This window comes from Aythya ferina (genome assembly GCF_964211825.1).
Source record: "Aythya ferina genome assembly, chromosome: 3".
Classification (NCBI taxonomy): domain Eukaryota; kingdom Metazoa; phylum Chordata; class Aves; order Anseriformes; family Anatidae; genus Aythya; species Aythya ferina.
The window spans coordinates 92,740,349-92,767,556 of NC_140298.1; the positions used below are offsets into that span (position 1 = coordinate 92,740,349).

At 36.0% G+C, this 27,208-nt stretch overlaps 1 protein-coding gene across 10 annotated transcripts in view; it reads left to right on the forward strand.

Moving 5' to 3' along the window:
* KHDRBS2 (KH RNA binding domain containing, signal transduction associated 2) overlaps positions 1-27,208 on the forward strand; it is a 389,665-nt gene that overhangs the window by 115,692 nt on the left and 246,765 nt on the right. For all 10 annotated transcript variants that reach the window (XR_014692078.1, XR_014692079.1, XR_014692080.1 and 7 more), the window contains exon 3: positions 10,667-10,783. Coding sequence is in view for 4 of the 10 variants with exons in the window: in XM_084516226.1 (XP_084372352.1) it covers positions 10,667-10,783 (117 nt within the window). In the remaining 6 variants the exon portion in view is untranslated. The remainder of the gene's footprint in view (positions 1-10,666; positions 10,784-27,208) is intronic.

Genomic DNA, 27,208 nt, shown 5'->3' on the forward strand with positions numbered 1-27,208 from the left:
CCAGGTATCTCATAGTTCTGTTATCTGCCTATCTTCAACTATGTTTCCAGCATCCCTTTTAACTACAGATGCCAGTCTTCATCCTGTTTATTAAATCCCTATTGTTTGTGTAGCATGCATATGTAGCAGTTTTTTGATTTTCTACTTTGAATGTTATTTAAATGGCACTTGTAAAGCAGCTTGTTCTGACCGCTTTCCTGGTTTTTCTTTCATTTTCAGTCTTCTGTTTTATGCGATATTTGAGAATTTAGAGTTTCTGCAGCTTTTTCCCTAGTGGATATATAATTGAAAACAATCTGCTCTTCCATACCACTGACGTTCTTCCACTTTTCAGATTAAAAGCTTTTAAACATTATTCTCGATTTTAAAAGCCAACAGCTGGATCCTTCATACTTCAAATGAGGTCTTTTCCTTTTGTATAGCTTCTCCATATCCTAGAGGTGTTCTCGGTTTGAGATGAATCTTAATTCTTCCTCCTAACAACATTATTTCAGCCCATCCTTGCAGCTTTGGTTCTGTTGTAACAAGACTATTGCACAGAATGCTACTGTGCAGGTCCAAATTTCAGCTCCCAAACCACCTACGTTTGGCCTCCATAAGTTCTTTCCAGTGTTCCTCTGTTGCTATGATTCACAAGGACTGCAAATTAATGCATGTAAGATGTTCTTGGAGTCTGGAGAAATTTCTTTTGAATCTCCTGAGACACCAATACAGGTTTCCATCCATATCATGGTATCTGTAACATGGCATAGAATCATAGAATAATTAAGGTTGGAAAAGACCTTCAAGATCATCTCATCCAACCATCACCCTACTGCCAATATCACCCACTAAACCATGTCCCTGAGTGCCACGTGCAACCTTTCCTGGAACACCCCCAAAAACATTGAAAAGTGATTGTCCTCTTGCTTGTGGCACTGGCGAGATCACACCTTGAATATTGTGTTCAATTTTGGGCCACTCACTACAAAAAGGATATGGAATTTCTTGAGCATATGCAAAGAAGAGCAATGAAGCTGGTGAAAAGATTAGAAAACAAGAGTTATGGGGAGAGGTTGAGGAAAATGGAGTTGTTAAGTCTAGAGAAGAGAGGGCTGAGGGGGTACCTCGTCACTTTATTCAACTGCCTGAAAGGAGATTGCAGTAAGGAGGATGTTAGTCTCTTTTCTCAGGTGAAAACTGATAGGATGTGAAAAACATGCCAGAGAAGTTTAGATTGGATATTAGAAATAATTACTTCATAGAGAGGGTGGTCAAGGATTGTGAGTTTCAGACTGATCCCTCTTTACATACCAAATTAATTACTTTGGTATAGCTAATTGTGTCACTTTCAACCTTCCAGGGTGAAAAACAGTTTTGTTCACTGTGGATATGCAGTATCACAATTGTAAGACTTCCTCCCTGGATACTCTTTAGTTATTACAGCCTGTCTTATTCAAAGACACTCAGGCCCACCAGCTTACTCCTGCCAGCTTGTTTTTCACATACAATGTCTTGTTCTTCTTTCCAGGTGTTGCACTGAAAATACTTTTTTCTATCTTACCTTAACTAAGTCTAAAGGACGGAAATGTCACTTGCAAAGGCATGCCATCAGCAAAGTATGACATTCTCAGTGCTTTAGATGCTTTTGACACTCAAAAGTCCTAAAACTCAGTAACGTCTAGCTTTGTAATGAGACTGAGTAGGTGTTCCAAATAGGAATTAGTGAGTAATAACTGCTATTGATTTGGCAAAATAACAAACATCAACAAATACTAAAAATGAAAAAGTCACATTCTTTGTATAATATTTAACACAATGATGGATTCTTCATAGTTAGAAAATCAGGTACATTTATATCAAATTACAGAGTGTTAACATATATACATATATGTTAAGTTTGTTTTTACATTCAGCAGTATTAAACTATAAATTAAGGGATCAGTTGCACTGGTTACTACTACTAACATCTGTAGGAAGAAGCTCTGCAGACCCTCTGTTTGGCATGCTAGAGGGGAAGTCAGAAACGTTTCAGTCTGGAGAAGGGAGTGGATCTTTCCATGCCCAATACTTTGGTTGTGTAAACTAATGGAAAGCCATCTGTGCAAAATGATGAGTTAACACAGCCTTTTTTCCTTCTTTGAGCTCATTATAGCAAGCAATAAATTAAGTACCAGTTCAGGTCTTTGAGTTAATACAGTATTACTTAAGTGTTTTCACCTTGTAAATATATTTTTTAAAAGGTGTCCTCCTCTTAAAATATTTTTAAAATATGTTTTTAAAAACATTTTAAAACAACAAACAACAATATAGAAAATGTAGAGAGGGAAAAAAAAAAAAGAACCAGAATTTTGTAAAATGTTTTTGAGTGCTTTCCCAGACTGGTTTAATTTCTGTAGAGTGATGTGAGATGTCAATCAATTTAAAGTTATGCTTTGCTTTGATTATAAACATGACTTGAGAATGAAATGAATATTTGCATAGTGCTTAGTAAATGTAAATTGATACACAAATGCTGCTGTAAGTATAATTACTTTAATAATGAAAGGCAAAATTCAGTTGACTAACACAGTTTTTAATTAGATTAACATAAACCATTTGTGATTTGATACAATGCTTTCTGCAAAATTAAATGCTACATGCATGTATGCTAAATCGGTTCACTAACATTTGGGTCCAAATTAAGTGTCATTATATTTTCATTGACTAAAAAGAAATTTGAGTTTTATGCCACATTTTTCCTAGTCCAATATTAGTGGCATATATTTGAAAGATACGTTAGTTTTATGGCTAAGTATTCAACCCTAACACATCCTGGTTCTTGTTGACTCAGAACTTAAATATGCAAATATAGCATCTGGCAAAGAGAAATCTTTCACCTAATATGAAATCATATCCAGCTCAGTTAGACTAGGATGATGCACTTGAAAATCCCACTGCATTACAGCTCCTTTACATCTTCCTTTTAAGTTCCAAATTCTGTAAATTAGAAAAAAGTTGGTAGGTTGCTGCCAGTTAGCAAAGAGCAGATGGTGTTTATTACTGTGACCAGTAAATTGTGTATCTGTGGGAGTAATAAGCCCAATTAGCCAAATGTTGATTATGCTTTTAAGTGTTGTAGTCTAAGTACCTATTTCCATACCTGTGCATATGCTGAATATAAACTTATTGTGCACTTTTGAAAAAGCTTGGTGGTGCACTTCTTCAGTTTGAAGTGTTAGCATTCGTAGAAATATCATTTTATATAACATCTTTTAAGTGAGTCAGTCTTACCTTGTATTTTACTTATTTCTAAATATTAAAATTTTACTGTCTCAGGCTTGGCTGAAATGAATGTGAAGAGGGTCTTTTTTATTATTTTTTTATTTTATTTTTTTTTGTCCCACTGAGGCCCCTTGCCCTTGATTTAATAGAATATGACTATTACATAGTCTGACTTTGCTTTGAAGGGAAGGAGATTTTTAGCCTAGCCTACTCTGCCATTTAAAAAATACTGCTCTATTTGAACTGTCATTCATTAAAGAGCAGTCTTCATAGATATGCATCCATAAGAGCCATCCCTGCTTACCATCAGCCTTGCACAGTGCTTTGACTAGTATGGCCAAATAGAGGTAAGCTTAGAGAAAATCAGCACCAGGAAATGCTGGTAGTGTATTCCATTCTTGAAATTCCATGCTGTGTAGTGTATTCCATTCTTGAAATGCAGACAAAACAGGGCCAAAAGGCAAAAAGAAAAGATAAAATGTGACATAAAGATTCTCTTTCCCATTTCTGAGGTGAAAAAGCAGGGTACTGTACTCCTCTTGTCAGCAGAACCTGATCTTACTGCACTTACCTTGAATTCAAATAAGCAATAGTAGCTACATACATGTAACAAGGTCTATTTTTTATTTTATTTATTTATTTTTCAGCATACTTGACAGCTTAGGGTAAATATCATGTCTCTTTGTGTCTGTACAGTGTTTGGTACATTGATTCTATCTAAGTATCTTTGCAATTAAAATAATAATTAAAAAATATGACTGCAGTGAGTCATAAACCCCTTAAACTTGTTAATTGCAGATTTAATATAGATTCAGAAGTTTATTTGGTTCTTGGCTTCTTCTCAATTACCTCATGTCAAAGTTAAAAACAGAATTACACAAAATGAAATGTTTGGGTATGTGACAGATTAGTGGATTATAATAAATCATACTTCTAATGCATGTATTAGCAAATTATTTATTCGAATTTTCCTCAGTTAAGTCATTACATTTAACTGAATAAAGACACATCAGACACCAAACAATTACTTTTTAAAAACAGATAAAATATTTTAATTCTAAGGCCCATTTAAATTCCTCTATTTAAATGCCACAACTTGTTACCAAATTCTGACAGAAATTTGCTTAAAATGAAGAATGAGGGAATATTTTTGTTCTCTCAGTATGGACTTGTATCTGGAGGATGTTTGTCTAGAGTCACTGACCATCTGTTTCATGGAGTTATGCCAAAAATACATTTTCACTGTAGATTTAGATGCTTGCTATGAGCTAGGAAATAACCAGACAAATATTGCACCATCTTCTTCAAGCACACCATAAATATGTGCTCCCAGCACTTTTCAAGATAAAAAATGTGTAATAAAAATGTTTATTTCTTAGGTAAATCTCTCAAACGTGGTGGCTTTAATGATTTTAACTTTGTTACTCAAATTTAATTTATTTTTGAGGTAATTCTGTTGATTTAAACCAGAAATGAATTTGCCCCCGTGTTTTCAAGAAGCTGTATTTTTCCTTAGAGCATTTCATTTTGAGCCCACCTTTTTCCCCATGAGCTAGTATCAGGTTTCTGCTCCAATCATATATGAACAGATCAGACACAAAGCGCTCTGGAGGATAGGGCAGCCTTATCTTTTGGTTCTGGGACCTCTGTATTGAAGTCTCATCAGTGCATTAGTCTAAGAAAGCATTAGAACATCTACTTAGGTCTCCAGAGCCCATATAAAAAAAGATGTTCATTTTCTTCTTCTCCTGCTGTCTCCTAACATGCCCAGCTAAAGTAGAGTCCTGCAAAATTTGACCCTTCCAAACAGGTTTCTTGTAAGGTCTTCTCCAGAGGCAGCAAACACTACAGTGCCAGAATTAAAAATAATATTTCATTCTTATCTGAAGCAGTAAGTGCATTTTGGAAAAGCTGAAAAATAATAGATTTTGAAGAGGCATTGGGATAAGCAACTGTATATAGAGGGAGAAAAACTGGTGCATTGCAGGATTTGCTAAGCTTAATGTGCCTATAAAGTAATGAGGGAAATAAAATTTTCCTTCCTAATCTTCCAGTGCTACCTTTACAAAAAAAAAAAAAAAAAAGGGAAGTCCCCTATGCATATCAAAAGCTGAGACAGTCTTTAACAAATGCTAAAATGATTGAAATATCAGAAGTCCTAGAACAGGGTGAGAATAAGCAGATCTAAGTAAAGTTTTACTCAGGAGTGGAAAATGTCTTTGTCTCCTCTCATTTTTCTGTAGCACAGAACTGAATTTAGATAGGAAGAAGATTTTTTTTTTTTTTAGGTGGTGGTAGTAGTGTTTTTTAGTATTATTGTTTTAATTTATTTGCTTTCTTGAATAGAGAAAGTTTGTGAGAATAAATAGCTCTGAATATGGAAAGACACTTTGTCCCCCCACAAAAGAGCTGATAGCATAGTGAAAAATAACAAACCTGCTTTGTGTTGCCCAAGCCACTGCTATTTCTATTTTGCTGTTACTAGGATTAGAAGAAATTAATTTGGTCTCCCAGTTCAGGATTTTGTGTTGCTTTATCTTACAGCTGGAACCACTTGTCTGTCTCATTCCTTATTTATATAAGTTTTGTTGCTTTTCTGAACATTTATCTGTGTATAGAACAGAAATAGTCACTGACACATATGCTTTTTATGAATGACAAACATATTCCTTGTTTCACTTGTAAAACCTGATTTAAATAGTATTTGTAAAATATGCAGTGCTACAGTTATATCAGGGAAGTATTTGGGCTACATCAAACATGGAAACAATTATTCTTCTAAATGTAAATGTTCACTTTCTATCAATCATTCTATTAAGTTTGAGGCTTATTAAAATGCTGTAAATATAATGCTAGATTTGTTATAGCTATAACTGTGGTGTACGGAGATGCTCAAAATCTTTAGTAATACTTAATGGAGATTTTTAATTTTGAAAGCACTGTGGGCTAGAGCTTTATGTTGCAACATAGGATAACAGCAAATATGATTATTTGCCATTTGATTGTCAGCATTTTTGCCCCCATGTGCAGAAGGGAGGTGGAGAGGAAAGGATGTTTTAGATAGGATAAGATTTATGGGGAGCACTTAAATTCATAGTGCTTCTTTTTGGTGTAGTAACTGTGTACTTCTGACAGTGCTACATGGCTCAACAGGCCAAGTGGTGTCCTCAGCAAGGGTGACTTTCCTCAGCCAAAGGTGCCTCATGCTGCTGGCTCTGGGGAGACCCCACCTGACCTCACAGCCCACCTCTGAGGAAGGTCACAATATTCCTTGGCACTTAAAAGCAGACTGGCAATGGCAGCCCACCTGGTTGTTACAAGAGAACTGAGCATTAGGTGTTGGTTAGGTTATTCAAGCTTATTACATTTGAAGAGAGTCTTCTGTATACAACGAAAATAAAGATTCAATGTTTGATTACTATTTTGAGCATTAAAAATGAGGTAGCAATGAAAGTCACAACTGCTATCTGCCTAGCTCCTTTAGCTCCATTTTTAGCTGTCAGGTCATTGAGATTGCTCCAGTGCAAGAAGCCACAGACAGGTCCTGAACCGCTGACTTGGGATACTTAAGGGTGTGCCAGCTAGCCTCCTAGTATTAAAAACAAAAACAAGATTAAAAACAAAATCAGGATTAAAAACAAAAACAACAAAATTTGGTCATAATCCTCTACTTGTACAGAAGAAAAACAAACAAAAAAAGTGTCTGAATCACTGTCATAAAATTGGGGCTTCACAACTTTTGTTGTTGTTGCTTAATTTTAACAAAACTTCCATTTGATGTTTGATGTATGAGACATTGATGGGTCCCTTGTTATTAGAAGCTTACTGTATTAGTATACATATGCAGTTCACACACAGTTCAATAGGATAGAGTATAAAAGTATGCTGGTGTCAGCTACAGACTCTACAGTACAAATTCACTTTCTTTTCCCCATCTTATATACAACAAAAATACAATAATGGAGCTGTGTCCATTTATCTTGTATGCCTTCTTTAAAGTTCACCACACTATATAAACCGGATATTATGTAAGCATAAACTTATAAATATTTGTGTATGTGTGTGTTTATTCACAATTGCATAATAATCCTGCTGATATTAGGACTTTAAAAAGCAATACACAACATTGAGTTTGAGGAAGATAAGTTCAACAATGGGAGTGAGAATACCTTTCATGATCTTGATGTATTATAGTACACTCAAGACTGTCATAACAATGTATGTTAGCTATGAGATATATTTTATGAACTAATTATTGTACATGTTTTTAACAGCACAGGTTATAGTTAATCTCTGGCATTCCACAGATGCCATGCACAACAAATATATCATCATAATAAATGCTGACACTGGGAGACGGACTGCCTATGCTGTGCTCCAGCTTGACAACACCTTGTTAGCTTTAGGCATTGTTTTAGTGGCTTAACCTGAAGCAAGTGAGGTGTGTTGATGTGCAGCATGTTTTACTGGGAGGGATTTTCAGACTTCCAGGAGTTTTATGATTATAGACTAGTGCTAAAGATAGTTGGCAGCCCTAGAGCTTTCAGGTGCTGTCAAGACTAAGGACAATGGTATAATTTCTGATATTGTGCAGTGGCTTTTCTTCAACTCTAAACAAAACAAAAATAAGAGCAATTCAGTTTTTCACTTGTAACTGCTTGCTTCCTGATCTATGTTTTCAGAGAATATCTAGAAGGTGGATGAAGTGTAAATGCTTGTCTGATACATAATCAATAGAATTAAAATCCCTTGCCACTTATTTCCTCTGAAGTGATTAAAATCCACTTTGTACATGGTTTATGTTGGCCATACTGCTCCTTTGCAGCAATATTTCAAGGTAATTATTAGACAGTTTATGACGTGCTTAAGTATAAATGTTCAGCATAAATCTCCATAGACTGTAGTTTAATAGTTTTGCTCTATTCAGAGAGCTAACACTGTTGAGCTTTGGCTGGCCTTCTTGTAGGCTTTTACAAGCTTACATAGCTGTATAGCTCTTTCAGCTTTTGAAAGGCATCTATTCCTAATATTTAGAGACTCTGAAAGCATAATTTCTGTCTGGTTCTACTCTGATTGGTGAAGTGTAAGTTGCACAAAATACTTCATCTTGTAACAACTGTTCTGCATGTAAGCATGTTCCCTGTAGAGAAGAGACAGTTCTGCTGTTTGCTCGACCTTCTCTAATGAGCCTTCACATGCATGAGATTTCATTTTTGAAATCTTACTTCTATCAGTAGATTAAGTCCTAGGGCTAATATATAGTCTCAAATTAAAGATGAAATTCAGTCCTTGCTGTTTATTCTTCATCCTTAGTCTTATTTCCATATGAAATTTAATAATCCATCTGAAGCCAGCAACTTCTTCCAAGTAAAGTTGGCCATGCAAGATGCATAGCTAGTTTGAGTACAGACTTAGTATTGTAGATATCATGATGATTTAAAAGGGTAGAATTTATTAGAAAAGTTGTTAACTTTTATTAAATCAACACATAGAGTTAGAACAAATTGCAAGGACACACACCTGAAAAATGTTTTTTTGAGCTTCAAAGCTTGCTCTGCTTTTCTGCAGCTGTACTACTTGCTACTTCCCCTTAGACATTTCATCTTGCTGAAATCAGTTATGTTAATTTAGGTGGAAGTAGATTCTGCTTTACATGTTTATTTTTCCTCTGATTACATATTATTTTCTTTGATGATATAACCAATATTTGAAGGAAGTTGCAAGTAATTTGTAATTAAGAAACTGGAACAAAAGTTAACTTGAGTTCCAGGGTATCTGGCCTGATTTTGTGTTTGGCTGGTATATTTGCATGTTAGGTTCTTGCTGGCTAAAATGGAAACAACATTCCCCCAGATCTCCTTTTTAAGATTAAATTTAAAATAGCAGGTAGCACAAAACAGGTTATGTTACAACATTCTTCTCTCACCATCTCCCACAGTATTCTCCTGAAGAAGCTGGCTGCTGATGGCTTGGACAGTTCAGTGGGGGAAGAACAGGCTGAATGCCTAGGCTCAAGGAGTCACAGTGAATGGAGTTCAGTCCTGTTGGCAGCTGGTCACCAGTGGTGTCCCCCAGGGCTTGGTACTGGGGTACTCTCAGGTGACTCTCAGGTGATAGGATGTAAAAAAACATTGTGCCAGTGAAGTTTAGATTGGACATTATAAATATTTTTTTTTCATGAAGAGGGTGGTCAAGGATTGGAACAGGGTGTGTAGGGAAGTGGTGGAGTCCCCATCATATTCTTAAGAGATATGCGGACATGGCACTAAGGGATGTGTTTGATGCGACTCAGTAGGTCAAGTTGATGGTTAGACATGGTGATCTCAAAGGTCTTTTCCAACCTAAATGATTCTCTGATTCTCTGATTCTATGTTCTTTCTAGAGGTTCATGTGTAGTTTTGACACCAGTATGTCCTGGATTGCTATTCTTATTGTCACGTTCTTCATCCCATTTTTCTCCTAGTTCTGCTCTAAAATAAAAACAAGGAAGTACATATCAAATGCACACCTTTATCCTCAGCTGAGCTTACTTTTTGTTGAAAGACAAGCCAGAGTACTGTCTGTTCAAACTTGATCATAGTTTAGAAATATCCTAAGCAAATACTGATGGTTCTCAGTCAAATTCCAAAGACAGCATGCCATAGAGTTTGTAAAAGATTTTGGAAAATATAAAACATATTAAATTGAAGAAACTATTGACTGCAGAATAAATAAATCATTGTTACTTTATAACTCCTCCCCTTTTGCTATTTTTATCAACATTACATTAGCACCCCATTTATTTACTGTTCTGCCACCAAATTTTTCATATAGATATCTCTCCTCCCCATACATATAAAACAATGTTGTATGTGTCACAGGACCTGTGCAGTGTTTAAGAGTATTAGCAGCATGCCAGGCAAATCACAGTGCTCCTCAAAATCTTCTCAGAAAACAGCCTGAATATCTACAGTGATCTATTGTTTGTATGTTTAGTTCAGTTGCTGGCAAAACAGACATTTGAAGCTGATACACAAAACAGCACTTATTTTAAAATCAATATGTAAAACATCAATTCTTAAAAATCCATTGAAAGATCTAACTTTGCAGAATATATTACTTTGCCAATAAAGCTGGCTCAGTCAGTAAAGAACATATTCATTCTCTCAGTTTCACCTGTCATCTAGTAACAAAAGTTCTTGTTTTAGTTAGCTAAACCTAAGCAGCCACTGATTATTTCTCTCCTAAAGATGAACCTCCTAGGTTCCAAATAAGCCACAAATGTTTTTACTGATAGAAAAATATCTCCATTCTCCACACTTCTATGTATTAGGCCTAGAAAGGAAATTAAACTTTTCCCTTTAACCAACTCCTTTGTAAAGGTTTATTAACTTTTCAAAAAGGTGCTCCTTGGTTTAAAATAGTTCTCTTTCTTACTTTCTAGTTCAATTTTGTTGGGAAATTGCTTGGACCAAGAGGAAACTCCTTGAAGCGGTTACAAGAAGAAACAGGCGCAAAAATGTCTATCTTGGGGAAAGGCTCCATGAGGGATAAAGCCAAGGTACTGTGTCTCAATTGTGACTGCAATTAGTGTTGATACATTTCTTCTTAGCTGTTACACTTAGATTGCCTGTCTACTTATTAATGACTCAGTTAATAGACTTAAGATAGACTCTGACTCCAAAGGCTCATTTGTTTTTTTCAAGTTACATCAATTGTTTAAATATAGTTTTTCTCTTGCTACTCAAACCTTCCTGTATAATTGTGAACCACCACAGTTACTGTAGTACCACTGTTGTTTAAATAATTGACACAAAAGAGAAACCATCTTATTTTTTTCTGAGTAAAACCTTTTTCTCCTGGGAAAGTTTAACTTGTTAAGATTACTGCTTTAATGCTGATGTACATTAGTAGTTTTTCTCTTTTGTTTCTTTAGGTGTGTTCTTAATGCTTATTTAGAGAGCTAACATTTTAAAAAAATCTTTAAGTTTTATTCAGGGCATAGTTTTAATAAAGACAACAAAGTGTAAATTTTATTTAAATGTGCTTAGAAATGCACAATAGATAAAGAATCTGTATTTGGAATCATGGCTATTGCACCTTAAGTATTTATTCATAAAGTCAAGTCATATATATGCAAACCAAAGAGCAAGTAAGTATACATTGCATTGTGGCACCTTACTTTACAGGATGTAGAACAGCATTACTATGGTCAACACAGAAATAATGACTACTAATTTCACTGCACTGTATATTGCCTTTAGTAATGCTGTGCATTATTCAGCTTTCCTTTCTGTCACCTCTATCATTCATCTCAGTAGCTAAAATAATGAAAGAAATAACATGCCAGAATAAAGGAAAGGCTAATCAGGATTTTACCATTTTTATGGTTGGCGTTATTTGGTCTTGGTAATGCGTATCAGCAGTCACACTTGCATTATGAGATCTCCAATGGCAATATTAAAAAGAAAACACAAAAAGACAAATTAAGCACACAGAGTGTATTTCATTTTTTCACTGCTTTCTTTATGACATTGGGCATACTCACACTTCAATTATCTATTTAACATTATATTTTATGATAATAAATGTTGATTACACTACAGATTGTATTTTTAGTTATTGACAAGTAAAATATTTTATGACTTCTGGCTTACTTCTGGAATTATAAAAAACGACTGCCTGGATGAATGAATGTGAGTGCTGCTAAGTAGCAGTAATTTGCATCTGTACTACGGCTGCCAGCTCCATTCTCAGCCACCCACTCAGATTATTATTGCCAAGAGAGGCAATTGCCCAGACAGAGAAGTGTGAAGAGCTTGTTACCAGATAAAGAGGTTTAAGCACATAAATAGACAAAGTCCTCTGATTTTGAGATCAGTGACTCTTCTTATCATACCATTTGAATTTCATCTGATCATAACAAACAGTGCCAGCATGCCAGTTATTATATTCACTCATGAGTGTGTCAGTAGAACAAGATTCATTTTTTTTTCTCTCTTCATAGAATATTTATGCCTAAAGTTCAATATGAAGTTTACCATGAACTTCATGGAAAGTCACTCATATAAGAAATGTCTAAAAAATGAAGTTCTAGAGTAAAAAGGCATTAAATATGGCAGTGATGAAAGCAACTTCTATAAAGAAGGCCTCATTTACTTATCAATTTACTTATCTTAATCCAATTTAGACATCACTGACTCAAAAGAAAATGAAATGCCTATGCTTTTACAGTGAAAGAGGAATTGTCTGATCTGTGTACATCACTGTTAGCAGTTCCAAGCAAAAGAGACTGAGAATGGGATGGATAATATTTGCAATTCAGAGAGGATTTTCTAGGTTGAGATTCTGGTAAAACTAAAGAAAATAATTGTGAGCACAAATAAATAGCCTACACTGCCACAGCACTAAGGAAAATGTAATTTGCTCTGGCTAAAACAGCTTTCTTGCTTTAAAACAAGCTCACTAGCCTCCTTTATGCAGCACTTTTTATGGAATTAAATACAAATTGCCAGAGTCTGGAGGTTTGCTGTGGTTATTTCATACCATACTAGAAATCAATTTATGTATACGAGTTGATGAATCTTCCTTCTAGAGGAATTTTCAGGAAAAATCTGTGTAATTTTTCACTGTTAACTAGAATATCCTTAGGGCTGTCTGTATTATGCCAAGGGCCGTACCAGTCCCCAAGCAGACAGCAGGCATGTGGGCTTTTCCCCTCTGGTCCAGTGCAGCTGACTGCTCAGCTGCGTCAGAGCAACAGAAGCTGAATTTCAGTGATATGCCTGACGGAAAAGATTAAATACTTTTACACCTGAAATCCTCATTTAGTGTTCACAGAGGAATAATATGTGTCTTTTTGGTACCAAAATGATGGTAGGCACATGTTTGGCTCTACAATGAACCTCTCTGGGCATATTCTGTAATTTCAGGCAAGGGGAGGTGCAGTTTCCAGTTCTAGCAACCTCCCTCTGTTAAGGGTGGTTTATCTGGTTTTCGTATTTTATTTATTGTTAAAAAAGAAACTTATGTGTAAATTCCAGAGACTAAGGAACTGAATTTGTTCCTTTTTCAAGTATCAGGGGACACTGTTGGTAAGAGTGACTTGATTTTTTTGCATACCTACTATTCCTACAATTGCATAGGAATATTAATTTGAACAATCAATGCAACTTACTTAACATGAATAATATCAGCAACTCCAGTTGTGCACTAAATCAACTCCAGTTGTGCACTAAATACCACAGAACTTATATACATCTCACAGGAAATTATGTTCACAATTGTTGAAGAGTTGCCCAAAAATAACTTTGTCAATTTTCCAGAATAATATTGCGGATATAAGAAAAACTTAATCTTTGTGATCAAGCTAATGCCACTAGTTTATTTTGCTGTAATGAGCACAATCTGTAGGGAAAGATCCTACAGAGTTCTGATAGGAAAAACAAGCTCCATCATGAGATGTTGCATTACCTCTAGGCACAACAAAAGATGATACTGAATTTTAGATACTTATTCTCTGTGTCCAGTTCTGGGCTCCCCAGAATGAAAAATACAGGGATCTCCTGGAAAGTGTCCAGTGGAGGGCCACAAAGATGATACGGGGCCTGGAGCATTTTTCCTATGAGGAAAGGCTGAGAGACCTGGGTCTGTTCACCTTTGAGACAAGAAGACTAAGAGGGGATCTTATCAATATTTATAAATACCTTAAGTGTAGAAGACAAAGGCTTATGGCCAACCTCTTTTCAGTGGTTTGTGGGGACAGGACAAGGGGCAATGGCCACAAAATGGAGCACAGGAAGTTCTGCACCAACATCAGAAAGAACTTCACGGTGAGGGTGACAGAGCACTGGAACAAGCTGCACAGGAAGGTTGTGGAGTCTCCTTCTCTGGAGATAGTCAAGGCCCGTCTACCTGGAATATCTCTCTGGAGATATTCAAGGATGTCTACCTGGGCAACCTGCTCTAGGGAACCTGCTTTGGCAAGGGGTTGGACCTGATGATCTCTTGAGGTCCCTTCCAACCCCTACAACTCTGCGATTCTGTGATTCTGTTCCTTTTGATTTTGTATGAAGAACTGTACTTTTAATGTTGGCTATAGCTGAACTTTGAAATATTTGTTAGCTGAATAACTCCATTTATTTTTAAATCATAAGAAGGTATTGTTCAACATGATGAGCACAGTCATGGCTTCTGAGAATTGTGCCCGTCATAAGAGCACAGCCAGTTTCCTTTGAGTTCTTAGGACAGGTTCAGCTCTCATTGTCTTGGTGACTGACATGATGCCATCAAAGCACATCATTCCTGTAATAATATAGTATTATAAATATGCAAAGACATTCTTCAGAACAGGTAGTGATGAGATTAAGCATAGTCATGTTAAGTTGCTTGCCTTTTGATTCTTTTCCACTTCTTTTTCTGCTTTTTCCTGACAGCATGGGAGGCAATTGTAAAGGTAAACAATCAAACTGAAGTGACAAGAGAAATCTCATTACAAGTAGAATGAATTGATTGCTTTCATACTTAGATGCAGATTTCCTGCTTTTCAACTATACAATGAATAGTTTTCACTGCCATTAAAAAAAAAAAAAAAAAAAAAAAAAAAAAAAGCATGCAGGGAGGTGGAATAGATTTTTAATTAAGCTATAGCAGAAAGAGCATAGATTCTCTTTAAAAGAAGCAGAAAAACATATAGCGATGTTTCTTAAACACTTTGATTTCTTCAGTGAGGTACCTGAAAACAAGATACCAGAAAGACTTTTTTTTTTTTTTTCAAGAGAGAGTACAGTGTTAGGGCTTGCACTATTTCTTCAAAATCCCTGGTTTTAGATTACTTATATGAGTAGTAGTAGCATTTTTATTCACACTAATTATATACCAATATACAATAAATATGCACTAAAGATTAATAGTATATGTAACTTATCTTTGTATTTTGTAGAACTTTGGAACATAGTTTGTGAGAAATCAAAATGGCAATGATTGCCATTTTGCAGATGGGACCCAAAGGAACATTTTTGAAGGAAAAGAGAACATTTAGGGACAGGGATAAAAGAAACATACTGGTGTTACTAGAACTTTCATTAAGGGCTGCATTACCTAACTGCAGGTTAATGGAACTTGGGGAGAATATGTGGGAAGAATTGACACAGTCCTTCTTCCCCTTCCACTTTGCCACAAGAACTGCCTACTGAGTGGAGAGAAAATACTGATCTGAGGGTACATTGGTATGATGTCCTTCCTTAATAACAAGGGTGAGAATACAATCAACAGCTTTAATTATAGTCCAACAGCATGCACTTATCTGAAACATGACCTCACTTTTTCTTTATGTGTCTTTCAGAGGTTAACTATGCCAAAGTAAGATTGTATACAGCAAGATTTACCTTTAACAACTATACTTAGAGTCAATATAAAAAACTAATTGGTATGAATAATACTGTTAAAACAGAGCAAATGAAAGCCATGACCCCAGATTAATAACCGAAACAAGGCATAGAAAATGAAAAACAACAACAACAACAAACACACAAACACACACACACACAAAATAAATAAAAGTTGAAAAAGGGAGCAAGATGGCTTGGAAAAAATATGGCAGGTATCCTTCTAAGAATTTTATCATAAATCTTTCCTTTATCATCTGTAACTGTATGTTGGAGTTGGGAACATTCAAAGAAAGAAATGACTGAAACACAAAAGTATCTAACAGACATGTGGATGCTCCAAAATTCTGAAATTAAGCTGAATTTATGTATTCAGTTAAGTCAGTGCAAAAGTAGGGATTGAAGAGAAATCTTTAAAACATACAAGTATTTTAGTTTAAAATTTTTAAAAGTAAAATGCTCTTTTCTTTTTTTTTTTTGGTCTTTTTTTAGAAGAACTTTTGTATTTAAACATTAGTCTTATGAAGAGGTTTGAAAGAACTGTATAACCTAAGAAAAATAAAGTGCTTTTATTTGCTTTAATAACATTTTCAGTTTTATGCAATCTAATATTCTTCATTGCTTTTCATTTTGTGAAAAAAAAAAAAAAAAAAAAGAAAAAAAAAAGAAAAAAAAATATTTGTAGCCTTATTATTTTTTCCTGAAAAGTCATTATTAGTCACCTATAAGACATGTCTTGCAGGACAAACTAACTATTTAAACTGAAAAGTTGCAGATTGTCTTTGTGGAAATCACAACTGCTTTTTAACAGTTGGGTTTGGAAATTAGTATAAGGCCGGAAAGATAAAATGTAAATTGCTGTAGTATCACATAGGCTATCATCAGGCTTCATGAAAGAAAATGCTAACTCATATTGCTTGAGTTAAATCTCCCAGATGCTGATATATACCTATCTCCTCAATTTAAAGCCTTACTGATACTTGGATTGTGATTCACAGACTCGTTTTGTGTTTCCGTTCTGTGTCTATGTCCCCCCACTTCGCATTGCCCAGCAGCCACTCACAGATCAGAACTCACTTGTTTGACTTTGTCCTTTTTTCCAAAGATTCCCATTTCTTTCCCATAAACCATGGGGAGTTAGATAATAAACTTGCACTGCAGCTTTGAAAAATCACATAAGCTGTTTTTTCCATGACTGAATGATTTGCCAACTCCTGAATGAACTTTTATCTGCTTTCAAGTTTCAATTGTTATTTAAAATAGTTACTAAAGCAAGAAGGTTTTATCACAGAAGACTTAAGTGCACCAGAACTGTACCTTTCATGCTTTCCAAGGAAGCTCCACTGCTGCTAGATAGCAGCTTGTCCTTTAGGACAGGATTTCTTGCATGAGCTTGTATTTTAAAACACGGGTGTTAAGACTTTATTGGCAACTGCAAAGAACTAAAGTCAACTTTTTATTTTTTGTTTGTTTGTTTGTTTGTTTTTAACAGATTTATTTTTTTTTTAACAGATAAGGTACACGAGTACCTTATCAAAGGCTGGGGAAATGTGGGAGAATTGCAGCACATCCCAGTATGTTCAATGCAAATGTTAAGTGTCCTGACTGCACTCCTGCAACCTTTAAATATGTGCTTAAATATTGTATAGGGTTAAGTGCACATATATGTAATGTGACATAGTGCCCAACAACACTGTGGTTTGAATCACTATATATTTCTTCATTAGATCGTTTCTACCATGAGCATAATGTCCTGATATCAGAGAGTTAATTCTCTGATAGCATTCTCTTGACTTCATTGGTTTTTCAAGAAAGCTGTATAAATAATTTTCAGGTAGCTAAAAAGGGAAGGAAAAGGTTGTGTTTTGTCTATAGGAGGTGACGATATGAATATTAGATTATATCCTTTCCTAATCCCCTTGCTTTATGGAAACAGGAGAATTAAAATGTCTTCTACAGTGTCCTGAGATTCAAAAACCTTTGAGTGTCACTGCCTGTTATGATCATTTAAGCTTATCCAATATAGTTAGGTATTTCATATTTCTTTTCAAATGAGAGAGTGACACCTTTCTAAGCAAGAATAATTATGATGGACACTAGAAAGCTAAAAATAGGATTAACATAATAAAATAAAATAAAATAAAATAAAATAAAATAAAATAAAATAAAATAAAATAAAATAAAATAAAATAAAATAAAATAAAATAAAATTTTATAGTCTATTGCACTAAGTTTTATGCTGATTGCATTCCACTCATGCCAGTGTGGTTGCTTGCTCTAGTTTATGGCTATAGTAGTTCAGCCCAATGTATCATAATAACACATTGTTGTCAGCTGTTGTAGTAGGGGATACAAATTTGAGTATTTCTTTAAAAATAACTATTTTGGTTCTTTAAAACAGAAACTGCAAGTTTACTTCCAGCCTGTTGGGAGTTTTGATCTGGACTTTATGCAAAGTCCCTGCAATGTTTGTTTCTTAGGTAAGATGCTTCTGTTTCATTGAATTACTCATTTATCATCTTTAGTCATAAAATCTCTAAGGGAAAGATAGAACAATGCGTGACATTGGATTTAGAAAACTGGCTCACATCCAAAAGCATCAATAGCTAGTTTAAAATCACTAAATGGTGCTCACCCAATTAATCTTTTTCTGTTAGGTTTTCCTTTGCTGTGTGTAAACGTATTATTGACTTTGGGTTGTTATCTCTACAACCCTGGTACCTTAGAGCTTACAGCCATCTTACCCCACAAGAGGGTTTATATCCAAGTGCAGTTTATAACCAATACTCAGCATGCATTCAAGATATGAGCAGAAGTAACAGCGACTCACTGCTTCTCCTGCAGCACAATTTTTCCTTTTGTAAATCTCTCTACCTGCCTGATACTGACTGCTGTGAAGCTATAAGGATGGTATCAAACAAAGAGCAGCAAAGAAAGATAGAAGCAAAAACAAACAAAACAAAACAATAACAACAACAAAGAAAAACAGAGCACCCCATATTTTGAAACTGGAATATTTCAAGTGCTCATCTGCAAAAGGATGTTAATCCTTTAAAGTCTACTTTAATCTACATTCTCTCAGCTTTTCTTTTAAGCAAGCATGTCAAAAGGTATGAAAGACTTTCAAACTCTAAAACTAGGTTTTAGCTGAACAAAACAAACAAACAAACAAAAAATCCAAAGAATTTACTTTCTACTTATACAGAGAAAATGAAAATCTGTTAGCAGTCACAGATTAAAAGTAGAGACTGTCATTATCACTGCTATCTACTATCACTACTATCATAACATTATCCAGTGTTACTCAAGTCATAGCAACTGGTTGCTCAACCACCACAGTTTCTTTGGAAAATATCTGTGTATCACCTCCAGTGTGAAACTCCCTTTAGGGGATGGAATTCATCGTCACAGAACAGATCACAAACAATATTTCTTAGAATATCTTTTACTCATAAAGCTGTTTTTACTAATAGCAGATAACTGTTCTAACAGCACATTCACTTATTTACTTTCACATTTGATTTGCGCACTCACTCACAATTACCTGGTTAAAACAATGCTTGTGAGGCCAACTCTGACTATGTACTCAGAAAGAGAAAGTCCATCCTAGCAGACCAATTCCACTCAGAGGGTCCTTTATTTCATAAGATGTATGTATAATCCCATAGCTTTCATCTGCATATAGCAGCTGTCTTACATGTAGATGCAGAGTTACACAATGCGAGCTGGTACTTACCAGCCTCTTGTTATTCTCAGACTGTATGTTCTGGTAGGTTTGTAGAAACTGAACCGAACATCTGAAGTTGTTGACATACTCTTTTTTTTTCTAAATTAAATATTTTGGTATTATATAAGAAAAACTTATGTTTCTTCCTACAAGGAAAATTGGAATGCAAGGTTTTCTTTAAATTCAAAGAATTACAGAAAAACAGAGATTACCATGTATTCCTAGCTTTGACATGTGATGATTATTGATGAAAAATTTAAGTTCATATGTTGATTACTCATTTAAATACTCAAAAAAATGTAATTTAAGTTTAAAATTGTTGTATTTATCTCTTTTTATTTTATAATTGTTGTATTTATCTCTTTTGACTCCTACATGTATATGATCTCCTCTAAGTGTTCCAGAGGTGCATCTCCTGTACTTACTGAAGCCAATGGTAGTGAGAGGAATAAACCATTCTTAGTATTTTGCTGACTGAGAGAATGAAAACCAACTGCAAACTCAAAATCTATTAATTCTAAGACTGAAGTTTGATCTAAAGAGTGAGATGTTAGGATGGTTGCAGAGATTCAGCCATCTATATTATCTTAAATATTTCCTGCTAACTTGATTTACTGAGTGCAATGATACTTCCGTGTAATTAGTAATGGTGTTTTCAAAATGGATTAACCAAGAGGGCAGTTTAACCTTGTGTTAAAAATTACAGACTGTAGGGCTGGTAGTTAAGAAAATTACATTGTCCTCACAAAAGAATTACATCTGACTTTGAACAGATGCTGAAAAATCCAAGTTTTATTACTGGTGCAACACAGTGGTGATATAAAAAGACTTCATCTCCTCCCTTGCATCTAATGTTTAAACAGACTTACAGTTATAACTCTGACAGGATATTTGTGAGAATTATATTGCTGTTTTCAAAAAGGTAGGACACACTTTCTGCTAAATTAGACTACTTCCAAGGAAAGGGAAAAGTGTTAAGATAGTGCTTCAGAATTTTTCTGTCTGTTCTGAGTTAAAAGTGATGAAGGACCACAAAACATTAAAGAAGACAAAACAAAAGAGAGGAATGTGGGAATGGTAGAGATAGTCTCTAGTGAAAATAATACATATTATTTACAGTAGCAAAAGACTACATGCTTTCTGTTTTGCCAACCTGTACACTTATAATAAATTTTTGATCTGAAAACATTTTTTTTTTGTGGATTATCATACTTTTTTTTTTAAATCCTTTTTTATTCAGCATAAAAGGTGTAAACACCTGCCACGTACACATATACTATGTATTAGAAACAAGCTGCCCAAGCAAGCTCTGATATTCCTCTATCAGTAATGGTGTTGATTTGACACCTAAAAGTTAGAGATGACATTCAGATCTGTGCCAAATTCTTCTTGATTTCAAGTCATTCTGAATTTTTGTCCTGGAGAATCAATGGTGCTTGCTGGTACAATTTAGTTATTGCTACTGTGCCTGCAGGTACTCTGGGACCAGCTGGAACTTCCCTATTTCCCACAGATGGCAGAATTTTCAAACCTGGATATTTAGTCAGTGTGAGTCCTGACGCTGACACGCTGACATCAATGTCTTTGCAACAGGCAATAAGTTTAAATTATAAATTAAAAAAAAAAAAAAAAAAAAAAAAAAAAAAAAAAAAAAGGAAGATGACAACTATAAGTAAATGAACTTGATAGCTTACAGAAATTTGAGGGACTGTAGATCTCTTCACAGTGATGTTTTTCCTCATCCACACTTCCTCAGAACAGTGATTTATATTCCAAAGAATTTTATTTATCTGCATGAGGCTTTTTAAAGACCAGGTTTGATCTTGCTGAGCTTTTGTTTTATGATTATTGTTCTTGCTGTTTTACATATAGATAAATGCAGAAAGAAATGCTTTGAATTATTTGCAGCAATTATGTTAAATCCCAGTTTTCCATGCCTAATGCTATCTGTGCTCTTGAGGACCATGATAAATACTTTCAATATATTTTAATGGGTTACTGTTACAAGGAATTTTGCATTGCACAATAGAGGCAGCATTGCAGTAAATTACATTACAGTGCACACAATTAAATAGAATAATGAAAAAAATCAGACTTGGAGCAACAGCTCTTCAGAGTCCTCTGAAATTTGATTCCATGATAAACATAATAGGAAAAGATGGTGAGTGGAATTTAGATAGCTAAGCTAGATATTATTTTGTTTGTAACATCTCCATCAGGGATTAATGTTCTCTTATTCATAGACATTGATTAGTCTCTAGATTATTTTTCTGATTGATTCCTGTTGTACTGTAGCCTTCCTTCTTTGTTTATCTACCCAGCATCAATATAACTTTATAGCTCTAACTTCATCATGGAACCGTTGTTATGCAATCTGCAATAATTTGTGGGTTCTCAATAATGGTTTTAAGAAGATCTGTAGATTTATATTCAGCTGGTAGCCATACATTACTAAAACAAACAAACAAAAACAAACAAACAAAAAAGACTTCCTTTCATCGTTCCTTAAAAAAATATATATAAATTTCACATATTCTCTGCCAACAGATCATTTCAAGAACACTTGAAAATGAGACACTTCTGTTTTATCAAACATAGTTAAAGTAAGGCATGTGTGCAGCTCTGGGCAGTCATTGTTTTGAATATGCAATGAAAACAAAAATGTGATATTAAAATCATAGATGGTATTATTGCTTTTTTAAAAAAATATTTTTTGTTACCTTTTTTGGAGATGAAGATAGATTGAATCCAACAGAGATGTGGTATTTGAAGTCACAAGGAATCTAGATTTAATTCCTATCCTTCTGTGGCACTGGGAAAGTGACATTCTTTCCTATGGTCTTATTAGTTTTCCTACAGTAGAAGATAATAATACTTGCCCATCTACTTTAGAGATTGTTATAGAGCTATATATTCATTGCTAATTATAAGTTTCTTTACAAAAGCTTCATTTTATTGAACTAAATACCTCCAATACAACTGCAGAATACCTCCAACTCCTAAGGAAATTTGTGGTTGTGTTCAAGGCTTTCAGGTTCTTTTTCAAACACTATTTACTGGTAGGATGTTTAACTATTTATGAAGTTAGCTATTCCACTGGTTAAAATTAGAATAACCCCACTTAAAATCTGAAAGAAAAAAAATGATGTTCACTGTTAAAAAAAAAAAATAATAAATTGTAGGAGGTAAGATGTTGGTTAGAACGTGCATATAAGGTCTTAGCCAGGTTCACCATGCGTACTGGGTTTATGTGTCAAGGTTTTAGAAGCAGGGTGGCCTCTGTGAGCAGAACCCAGCAGCTGCCCCATGTCAGGTCAGAGCCAACTCCAAAAGGGACCTGCTGCTGGTCAGAGCCGAGTCAGAGAGTGATGCTGGGTGGGCCTCTGTGAGAGCAGACAGAGAAAAAAACTACTGTGCAACAGCAGCTGGGTGAGTGAGGAGTGAAAAGCAGCCCTGCAGACCCCAGGGTCAGTGCAGCAGGAGGGCAGGAGGTGCTCCAGGAATGCAGCAGAAATTCCCCTGCAGCCTTTGGAGAGGCCCCTGATGGAGCAGGCTGTCCCCCTGCAGCCCATGGGTCCCACAAGGAAAAGATCTCCATGCTGCAGCCCATGGAGGAGCTCCCGGTGGAGCAGGTGGATGTGGCCTGGAGGAGGCTGTGGCCCATGGAGAGCCCCCACAGGAGCAGGCCCCAGACTGGAGCTGCAGCCCGTGGAGAGGAGCCCACACAGGAGCTGGGGGTCTGGGGGGGAGCTGCCGCCCACATGTGGGAGACCCATGCTGGAGCAGTTTGCTCCTGACAGATGGACCCCATGGTTGACCCCATGTGGAGCAGGGGCAGAGAGTGACAGTGAAGGAGCAGCAGAGATGAAGCGTTAGGGACTGACTGCAGCTTCCATTCCCCATTCCCCAGCACCGCTCATGGGGAAGAGGTAGAAGAGGGTGGAAGGAGAGAAGGTATTTCTGGTTAGCTTTTAGTTCTCCCTGCTGTAATGTGTTAGTAACAGGCAACAAATTACATTAATCTTCCTAAGCTCTTTGTTTTACCCGTGATGATAACTGGTGAGTGATTCCCCTGTCCTTATCTCAGCCCTTGAGTCCCTTCCCTTGTATTTTCTTCCCCTCTCTCTTTTAGGAGGGGGAGTGAAAAGAGTGGTTGTGGTGGACTTTGGCTGCCAAGCCAGGTAAAAGCACCACCATGGTTTATCACCTTTTGTCTTTCAGACAAACCAAGTTTCTTTGAAAGCACATCTTTAGAAGTAACCCTGGCTGTTCACAATGTACCCTGATCTCATAAACCACATTTGGAAGACTTAATAACATATATATTTTTTTAGCCTAGGGATTTGTCAGTGCTTTGTTGAATTTAGGCCTTACTGGCAATTCTTCCCTTTCTGTGTTTACAGACCCTTGCTGTGAAAGTAAAAGGCTGCTTGATGTTTATGCTTTGTTGCTCAAGCAGATTAATGATTTAGGGGATATCTATAAACTTTGAAGAATTCATTTAAGAGTCATTTTTGAAGTAGAGAAAAAACTAACAACAGCAAAGCTGTTTTTCTCTCCAGCTATAGGTCCCATTTCATCTTCTGTTACATTTAAAAAAGTCTGTTACCACATGCTTTTTATTTGACAGGAGAAGGAAAGTAAAAAGATGTTTCCTTTGTATTATGCTTTTAATTCCTCTCCAGAGGTTAGTTTAGAGAGTAGGGAGATAGAAGGAATGGCCAGCAAGCCTTCTTTCCGTAATTAAAAACATAATTAAACATGTAAAAAATTCTATTCAACTCTAGGGTAACACTGATATTGAGTCTCTGGCTATTAACAGATTTGATCCATAGGCCCATTTGTAAGTTCAAAAATAATGTTTTACCTTTCTTTAAATTGATGTAGCATATTTGTAGTCCTGAATAGTTTGACAAAAAATAATTTTTTTAAAAAAAGCATACAAAACCAGCTACCCCAAATGCCAGCCTAGCAATTCTATGTTACTTGCATTGTTCTGTGAATTGCATGAAAATTGTCTTATGGAAGAATTTTGCAGATCACAGCTGATTGGGGCACCACATAAGAAATGTTTCCTTCCCTTCACATGCATCCACATTCAGAGTGTATCAAAGCACCCAAAAAACTGTAAAGCATCTCTTTGAGATTCTGTGAGATGCTGAAGAAAACTGCAGGTAATATAAACTTCTGCATGTAGAAGTAAAATTAAAATTTCTCTTTAACACATGTTCATATCTTTTTCAAATTTTATTTGGTACTTTGTATAGAAATTCATACCAACTGAAGGGTGCCTACAAAATTACCTAGCATACCAGATATATAGTGATATTCTAAAAATCTCCAAAATCATGAGGAATGACAAATCCTACCAATATGCTGTCCAAGCATTCAGTGAATGTTGATATTTCCAATTTTATGGTGGTAGACATGCATATTCATTGGAATACAACTGTAAAAGTATTGCTGGTGTCATGTCTATAGGCCTGTCAGTCTGACTTTGGTGCTGGGGAAGCTCATGGAGCAGACTACCTTGAGTGTCATCACGTGGCACTTGCAGGTCAATCAGGCAATCAGGCCCAGTCAGAAGGCGTTTATGAAAGGCAGGTCCTGCTTGACGAACCTGATCTCCTTCCATGACTAAGCTTAGTGGATGAGGGAAAGGCTGTGGATGTGGTCTGCCTTGACTTTAGTACGGCTTTTGACATTGTTTCCCACAACATTCTCCTCAAGAAACTGGCTGCTCATGGCTTGGACTGGCATATGCTTCATTGGGTTAAAAATTGTCTGGGTAGCCAGGCCCAAAGAGTTGTGGTTAATGGAGTTAAATCCAGTTGGAAGTCAGTCACTAGTGGAGTCCCACAGGGCTCAGTACTGGGGCCAGTCCTCTTTAATATCTTTTAATTGATCTGGATGAGGGGATTGAGTGCACCCTCAGTAAGTTTGCAGACAACACCAAGTTAGGTGCATGTGTTGATCTGCTCGAGGGTAGGAAGACCCTGCAGGATGCTCTGGATAGGCTGGACTGATGGGCTGAAGCCAACTGTATGAAGTTCAACAAGGCCAAGTGCCAGATGCTGCACTTGGGGCAGAACAACCCCAAGCGGAGCTACAGGTTGGGAGATGAGTGGTTGGAAAGCTGCCTGGCAGAGAAGGACCTGCCAGGTTGACAGAATGCTATTGGTTGATAGTCGGCTGAATATGAGCCAGCAGTGTGCTCAGGTGGCCAAGAAGGCCAACAGCATCCTGGCTTGTATCAGAAACAGTGTGGCCAGCAGGACTAGGGAAGTGATCATCCCCCTGTACTCAGCTCTGGTGAGGCCACACCTTGAGTACTGTGTTCAGTTTTGGGCCCCTCGCTACAAGAAGGACATCGAGGTGCTGGACCTTGTCAAAAGAAGGGCAGTGAAGCTGGTGAGGGGTCTGGAGAACAAGTCTTATGAGGAGCGGCTGAGGGATCTGGGGTTGTTCAGCCTGGAGAAGAGGAGGCTCAGGGGCAACATTATCACTCTCTATAGGTACCTACAGGATGCTGTAGCAAAGTGGGGATTGGTCTATTCTCCCACATGCCCAGTGATAGGGTGAGAGGAAATGGGCTAAAGTTGCACCAGGGGAGGTTTAGGTTGGATATTGGGAGAAACATCTTTACCGAAAGGGTTGTTAGGCATTGGAATGGGCTTCCCAGGGAAGTGGTTGTGTCACCATCCCTGGAGGTCTTTACACTTTTAGATGTAGGGCTTAGTGATATGGTTTAGTGGAGGACTTGTTAGTGTTAGGTCATGGGTTGGTCTAGGTGATCTTGGAGGTCTCTTCCAACCTAAATGATTCTGTGATTCTCTGTGATTATTTATGAAGTATGTCTGTGAAACATTACTATACTGTCTTCCGCATCAAATTTGAAATAATTTAGAGTTACCAAATTTCATTGGTTTTGTTTGTTTGTTTGTTTGTTTTTAATGAAATTCACATAGAGTAATTTTCTTTTCTCGGGGTTTATCATTTTTGTCTTTCCTGATTAGCCTACCACCACATACATACAATATGTATTATTATTACAATTTCTATTATTAATGTATATTGGGATGCAGTAATTTTGAAATAAATTCATGATTAAATGAAAATCTTTACACTCATTACATTGAAGTATATCACTATTAAGAAGTGCTAGAATAGTTCAGAAATCTATCCACAAATATATTTAAACTGTTCACATATGACTGGGAACTCATATCCAGTACTTCGAGTATAGTGAATAAATTGTTATTCATCACCAGGATTATATGGAATTTTGTCCTAATACATATACTGAATTATATTTCATATGCTACTTGGCAATTTATTCATGAGGAGGCTAGCCTACAATCATAAATAAATAAAAGAATTTTACATATGTTACTTTTTAAAATGAAGCAGTAAACCATTCTATGTAAAGTTAGTTTCGTTTGCTCACTTGGGCTTCAGTGAGAAACAGCTTGCGATAGATCATACACCTGGTTATTTATTGTATGGACTTTTGTTTCCAAACTAATCTTCTCCATAGCTGAACTATAAAATTTTCTTGAATTATGTAGCGATAAGGGAAAATTTTTACATTCTGTATTATACTATTTGTAGTATGCAGTACAATACAACACTGAAATCTGGAGTTGTCATAGCACACTGAGTTATTAACTTATCTAGCATTATTTCCTGGCTCTGGAAATAGTATTCAGTGTTTTAGAAAATGATGAGAGGAGAAATAGGGGCAAATAATATTCCTAGGTAATTGAAAAAGGTAATATGCTTGAGGAGAGAATTCCTTCCTATCATGCATAAGTTATCACCTTATACCATGAAATGCAAGATCAAATGACCCTTCATAATACATTAGCTAGCA